Source organism: Cydia strobilella, chromosome 10, assembly GCF_947568885.1.
Source record: "Cydia strobilella chromosome 10, ilCydStro3.1, whole genome shotgun sequence".
NCBI classification, from domain to species: Eukaryota; Metazoa; Arthropoda; class Insecta; order Lepidoptera; family Tortricidae; genus Cydia; species Cydia strobilella.
In genome coordinates, this window is record NC_086050.1 from 5,348,763 (window position 1) to 5,356,233 (window position 7,471).

Sequence of the window (7,471 nt, forward strand, 5' to 3'; positions counted from 1 at the left end):
CGTCAGCTTCCTTTAGAGGGGCCGTCTTTTTTATAATAGGGCCAAGAGCTCGCTTAATGCCTTCGTAAACACCGCCTATGTTTCCTGCGTCTGCACACGTCTGAATTACTTGACAGAGTTCTGTCCAATATGCGTTTGCATAGAAGCGAGAGCTACGCTGGAGTGAGGCTTTCGCCTTTTTGAGCTCTGCCCGTGCAGCATCGCAAGGATTAAGACGGAAGTTTAAGAAAGCCTGCCGTTTTAAGTCAATAAGGGGTAGTAAGTGCTCCTCATTTTCAAGTAACCAGTCGTGTGACTTTGCCTTCTGGTACCCAAAAACTTTCCCTGCGGTGTCTGTGAGAAGGGACTTTATTTTTTCCCATTCGACTTGCGCTGATACGGAACTGTCCCATGCCGATATTTCGTCGCGGACCGTAGTCCCAAACAACTCCAATGCCTCCGTGGAATATCCCTGCTTAGCATCGTCGGCAAAGCTTTTGCTAGGGCCACCTTGGCTAAACTACAAAAGCTGGCTGACCGCGTATATCCAGAGGCACAATGCGGCTTTCGGGCCCAACGGTCAACTGTCGATATGATATTTTCGCTTAGACAGTTACAGGAAAAGTGTAGGGAGCAAAAGAGTCCTGTAGTCGTAGCTTTTGTCGACCTTAACAAGGCCTTTGACACTGTGAGCAGAGAGGGGCTATACTCGGTTCTTGTCAGTATTGGTTGCCCTCCAAAGCTCCTGAAGATAGTAAAATCATTCCACGAGGGTATGGAAGCCACAATCCTACACAACGGTGAAACATCTGCTCCCTTCGACGTCCGCCGAGGCGTTCGACAAGGTTGTGTATTGGCACCTACTCTCTTCGGAATATTCTTTTCTGTACTCTTGAAGGTTGCTTTTGGAGACGACCTACAGGGCATACACCTGTACACAAGATCCGACGGTCAGATGTATAACTTAACGAGGCTTAAGTCCAAACGCCATAGAGCGGACTTATTTGTAGACAGCCTTCTCTTCGCTGACGATGCTGCTTTCGTCGCTCACAGTGAGTCTCAGCTGCAGACAATCATGGACAAATTTTCAAAAGCCTGTGACCTCTTTTCCATGTCCATTAATGCCAAGAAAACCGTCATACTAGCGCAAGGGTGTTCAGCACAGCCAAAGATCATGCTTAACGGCGCGCCTCTCGAGGTGGTCAGCAAGTTTTGTTACCTTGGCTCGCTTGTATCGAGCAATCTCTCGCTTGACGCGGAGATCGACTCTCGCATCGGCAGAGCAGCCACTACATTCGGGAGGCTCCGTGCAAGGGCTTGGGACAACAATCATCTCACGGTAAAAACGAAAATGCTTATTTACCAAGCGTGTGTCCTAAGCACACTTCTGTACGGAGCGGAATCCTGGACAACTTACGCAAAACAAGAACGCCGGCTGAACACCTTTCACATGCGCTGTCTGCGGAGCATACTTGGCATCACATGGAAGGATCGCGTGACAAACGAGTCTGTTCTAGGCCAGGCACAGCTCCCTAGTATCACAGCCATACTAAAGAAGAGACGACTGAGGTGGCTTGGGCATGTGCATCGTATGGAACGGACTCGTTTACCACGTCAAATCCTGCTAGGAGAGATCGCAGACGCAAAAAGACCGGTCGGGCGGCCAATGCTGCGCTTTAAAGATTGTGTCAAGCGTGATATGGTTGCCTTTAATATCCCATGCAACCAATGGCAGAAACTGGCCGAAGACCGACCCATGTGGCGTCGTGTTGTCCATGATGGCCAATCCAAGCACGACGATGCCTGGTTTACCTACTTGAAAGAAAAACGCTTGGGGCGCCACGAGCAGGCCTCCAACCCCCGCCCACCTGGGGGAGCATACACCTGCCGCGTGTGTGGACGAGGGATCCTCTCCCGCATAGGGCTACACAGCCACGAACGCAAGTGTCGTTACCGGGATGCTGCTTAAAACATCTGGCACAGATGAAAAGGCCTATTATTATTAAAATATAAAATAAAATATTTCAAATATAGCCGGTCAAACAAGTTTGTCAGTAGCAAAAGGCGCGAAATTCTAATTTTCTATGGGACCCTTCCCGCCTACATTTTTTAAATTTGGCGCTTTTTTCTACTGACGGAAATGGCTTGACAGACTTTAAATCACGAATGAAAATTGTCAGTTTAATGCATTTTCGCCGGTTCACGTCAAAACAAACAAAAGTAGGTAGTAGGTACCTATTGTACCTACAGTACGACATAAAATAGTAGAAATTAAATAAAATGGAACTAAAAAAAATCCATACTAAATTGTTGCCATGTTTAAGCACTTTACGTCAAAAATGTGACACTTACGTAGAAAGTGGCGCCCTCATTTATTTTCTACAATTATAAGATAAGTCGCACTGTACTGTTGCTCGAAGATTAGGTACCTCGCAAATACGTAGTGTTGGCGTAGATAAGTGCTTCGTGAAAGGGGCGCACACTTTAAAAATGGTTTATCTCTACAAACAGGTACACTTTTACAAAAGGATGATTTACAACAATATTTTCCCCTCACTAGCTCGGAAAGTTGTCTTTTATCCTTTAAAACAAGCGGGGAAAAACGCATTTTATCCACTAGTGGGGAAAGTAATTTGACCTTGGATGGAGCGTGTTTAAGTAGCTTGACAGATAACAAAACGTAAAACACTTATAATAATGGTTCGTTCGATATGAATTATCATTAAACAAATGGTTTGAGAATCTAATAAAAAATACCAAATTTAGCTTTATTTAATGATTTTAAGTCATAAACCTTAAAATTCCATAAGAAACGTTTGTTTTTTTATAATGATGTTAAATATAATTCTGAACGCACAAGTTGAGTCGATGCAATTTCAAAACGCATCGTTGACATTTCATACATCAGAAATGTCAACATTGTCAACAATTTTTTTACTTAAAACCTTTTCTCACCGACTCGCGAAAAAATACACAACTTCCAGAGTTTTCTGTTATAATATCGTAAAGAAATGAGTGATTCCAGTGATGAAGATGATCTAACGTGCGGATGTTGTTACACACGGGCGCAAATGTATTTTACTTCTCGTGTGTTGAAACACTCGCTACGCTCAGGATTCTATTTTAGAACCACTCGCTTCGCTCGTGGTTCACCTATAGAATCCTTTCGCTTGCTCGTGTTTCAATTCTACACTCGCGGGTAAAATACAACTTTGCACCCTTGTATAACAAATAACTATTTCCATTTTATAAGTTATTTCTAAAAGTTAATCGAGTCAGTTCATCACTTCCAGACGGTAATTGTCTAATCGATTCATAATTGCCTCGGCAGGCATTGTCTGTACGTCGACAAATTACCCGCTAACAATGCCTCCGATGAATCTTTAAATTTCATTTCGTGAATTTTTACTCCTACTTTTATGTGCTTCCGATTAAGAAAGTTCGGTTCTGGCGTTTGCGATGGAATATTTAAACATTTAAGCTTGCTTGAGTAGGAGAATTGGAGAAACTATTTACATTTACTGGAAGTTAATATAAGTTTCGATTTTCGATACTTTTAATTAGATGGAAGGAATTTTTTTTAACAATGCAGGGTGCGTAGACAAGATACCAATCGTTAACGCTCAGTAGCAAACGAAACGTAACTGTCTCTGTCGCACTAATATGGAAGAGTGATAGAGAGAGGTAACTACGCTACGCTACGGAGTGTGAACGATTGGCATCTTGTCTACGCACCCTGATGTAGGTAAAATTCTTTGACAGCTCTACGAACTACTTCGGGCACGCAGTTAGAATTTTTAAGGTTTTCCGTTTGTCTAATAGGCTTCCCGAAGTGTATAGCAACAAAACCAAAAAAATAAAAATAAAATTCGTTTGACAATGCAATAAGATCTAGTAAACAAGGTAGGCTACTAGAATTCTCTACTAGGCATCTCGATGTGCATAGCAGCATAATCAAAACAGGAAAATTAACATTCGTTAAAAGCAAAAATACGTAAAAAATAAAAATAAATCGTGATTAAGCATACAAACATTTGATTTGTAGGTACCTGTGTGGGCTGTGTGTTTGCATCTACCGTTTACATTTTTACAAGCCATACTTATCAAACATCTGGATCTCTGTACTGTCCTTAATTGATTTACCTCGGAGCGGTGCCAGGCGCGCGGTTAACTTACCTTTGGATTTATTATAGTACGTACTAGGTTTTTACTAATTCTTTAGTATGTTTACTTTAGGTATCTATTTGAGATCGATTTTGAAATTAAACGCTAGGTTCTAAATTGTCTGAACAAGTCTGGTTACCTAATATCGCGGTTGGCTTAAAAACGTTTGTGTGCGTGTCATGAATCAACTAACAAAGCGGTCGTTCTAAACATTAAAGACATGTGAAGCAGTATGATTTGCCTAGCGAATATAAAATGCATAAATGTTATCGTTTACTGAAAACTAGTTTTCTGAAACGCTTTTGTGCAAACATTACTTTTCAGTCTTAACTATGTTTCGCAAATAAAACACACACAAGATACAAATTCCAAATAAAGACGTGGGTCAATGTACGCGCCTGACTCTGCTTCAAATACGCAAATATACACAGTTGCCTTTGTGAGTGTGCGTGAGCATTTGTCAATATTTGCAAAGGTCGAGCACACATGGCAAAACATCAGTGGGGCGCTGCTGGCCGACTCGAACGCTTGTCCGTGTGTTGACGACAAAATGGATTGGTCGACTGAAAACATCATAGAATTCCTCGAGCTACTACAGACAGAACCCTCTATATGGAACCACAGAGCAAAGATTCATAGAAATAGAACACTGGTGAGTGAAGCCTGGAATCGAATTCAAAATAATTTCTCTTTGTCGTGTCCGGTTCAAGAATTGAAAAGAAAAAGGAACAGTCTGTTAACGCAGTATAGAGACATTTTGAGGAGAATCAAGGAATCTCAGCAGAAAGCGTCCGACGGCGACGGCCACGAGTTATATAAGCCGTCTTGGTTTGCTTTTGATGTCATGAACAGTTATTTAAGCCATTTGTACGAAAGTCCTGTCACCGTAAAACCAGAGGTAAGTACAAACTAATAACAACTATTTGTTTTAATTTAAGTATTTACTTGATTGATTTAATTATAAACAAACCAAATTACAACGATAAGCACGATAACACACCGTTGTACGTAAACTTGCGAGTTTAGTTGTTTATCGGTAATCAGACAAAACATCCGACCGTCTATAATCGAGGTCATTCACACATGTGATATACATTTACACAGGACTGTGCACAAGTGTGTGCAATCAGTGCGCAGTTGGTGGGCGTTTATTTATGCACACACAAATAACGTTCTCAGTGTGTGGTACCGATTATTATTCGAAGAAAGTGTTAGTAGAAAGTTAAAAAAAAAATTTGAACTACCAGTATTTGATTATATGTACCAGATATAAATACTGTGAGCTCAAAATATATTTTTTTAAATTTTATTTCGTGATCTAGGAAAATTTAAAGGGTTTCTGATTTTAAATGTTATTATACATTAGGAATATCTAATTGTTATCAATATTTTTAGAGCCCAGGAAATTATTGTTCAGTTGTTTTAAACCCAGTACTTTAGTATTAAACTCAGCTAAACTATGTTTTGCAGGAATTAGTATCATACGACGAAGATCCTCTGTCAAATGATTCTGACACATACAACGAAGTCGATAAATCACAAATTGACGTAGATATAGAGAGAATAAACTCAAACAAACGATCTGTATCATGGGAGCCAAGAATTTTGCATACTCGCCGCTTATCCCATGATTCTACCCCTAGTGAGCAAGATTATTGCATTACTAAGAAACGACGAGCAACCCAAGAATTAAGAGTACTTGCTCTAGAAAGAGAGTTACCCAATGTCAACGAGAAACACCATGAGCAAGACAAAGTAAAAGAATGTGACTTATATGGTCAACTATTAGCTGAGAAGTTGAAACCACTGGAGCAAAATGATAGATTGCAGTTGATGAACGAGATTGATAACCTTGTTTTCAACTACCTGATGAGAATGAGGAAACAGAAAGTATCTCGAAATAATTTGTCAAATGACCAACCCGTGCATTTGCCGGGACCGTCTAGTAAGATACCCAGAATTCAGTGAAAAATCCTTTAAACGAGTGTCAGGCTTTTTTATCAAGGTAGGTATACCTGTTACATGGAAGATTTCATACTTACTACCCCTTTTTAAGTCAAAAATAAAATTATTATAATTAAAAGGCATTTTGTTTCTTTACCTCTCCCACAGTTTCAATCCCAAAGGTACTAAGATATTATTTTCATATCAATCAAATGACGTACTTAGATATTATTATAATCCCAACTAATTCAACGTTTCTTGTTAGCTAATTGCTTTGCACAATCAAGTAGCAAACGTAGGTTTTGATCACATGTCAAAGAATACAATTAAGGTACGTGATCTGTACATAATTTGAAGCATACTATTTAGCATTATTGCGACAAGGATATATCAACAATGCAATCTTTATATCGTATTTTAAAAATCTGATTAATCTTGTACTTTGTCTCGAACAATAGGGACAACAAGTCAAATCAGCTTCTTTTTTCAAATTGTCAAAACTACGAATTTTACAAGATTTTATTTTAATATTTTTTATATTTTAAGTACCTACGTCGTAGCTGTCAAATAACGCATTCGACAATTCTCCGTTCCATATGGCTCTGCATTGTGCTTGGTAGAACAATAATACTTAATCTGTAGAATGATTACAAATTTTCAGGTTTCATTAAATCTTTACACTCATATTAAAAGTTCGTGACACTTTTATTTTTACACCTGTGATATATTTATGCCACACTCAAGCCTGCTACAGAAAAACGACGGACAAGTGTGTGATGAGGGTTAACCCTAGTCCCAGTGCTCAATAATACTTTCCATTTAACCCTATTCTGACGTTGTTGCTGGGGTGTTTGAACATTTTTGGGTATATACCTACTACATACATATAACAGAAAAGTTTCAGGGCTAGATTTTTCCCGATTCCTGACTCGTAATAATTGCTACGCTGCAATGAAATATGTATGTGATTGCCATTGTTAAAATAGATGTTTTTGTTTTACTACCTACTATAAAAGGTAGAGGCTATTTTTATCTACAAACATATCGTATTAACCCATTTAGCGCTAATTACGACACGTTGTCGTTTTCGCTACATACAGGGAATGTTATCGGCTACGATGTAGCGCTACGACCGTAGTTTAGCGGCGAATATATAAAAATCCGATTCTTGTCTCACATCAAAGACGCCTACTCCGGAAGTCCGGACCTGCATGAGTGCATGACACATGTTTAATTCAGGCGGAAATTATCGCACATCCGGTAGGTAGCTTATACTCGTAAACACACGTTTACCAACCCATTGACGTCTTTATAGGGTCGTATTTATATTTTACTTTGTAAATAGGTGTAGTAAACTAATAGGTTTAATTTAACGAAGTCTATC

The 7,471-nt window shown here is 39.5% G+C and overlaps 2 protein-coding genes across 2 annotated transcripts in view; both read left to right on the top strand.

The window, feature by feature from the left end:
- Window positions 1-7,471, top strand: part of LOC134744681 (transmembrane emp24 domain-containing protein eca) — a 351,400-nt gene that overhangs the window by 63,279 nt on the left and 280,650 nt on the right. The window lies entirely within an intron of this gene.
- LOC134744916 (uncharacterized) lies at window positions 4,586-6,111 on the top strand. Its single transcript, XM_063678864.1, has 2 exons — window positions 4,586-5,041; window positions 5,614-6,111. Exons 1-2 carry the CDS (start codon window positions 4,694-4,696, stop codon window positions 6,109-6,111), a joined length of 846 nt encoding a protein of 281 aa, XP_063534934.1. The 5' UTR covers window positions 4,586-4,693.

Excerpts from the sequence above, each read along its gene's own strand:
- LOC134744916 (XM_063678864.1), top strand. The coding sequence starts at position 4,694 with ATGGATTGGTCGACTGAAAACATCATAGAATTCCTCGAGCTACTACAG. Across the intron at positions 5,042-5,613 it reads CTGTCACCGTAAAACCAGAG|GAATTAGTATCATACGACGA; the intron begins GTAAGTACAAAC and ends TATGTTTTGCAG.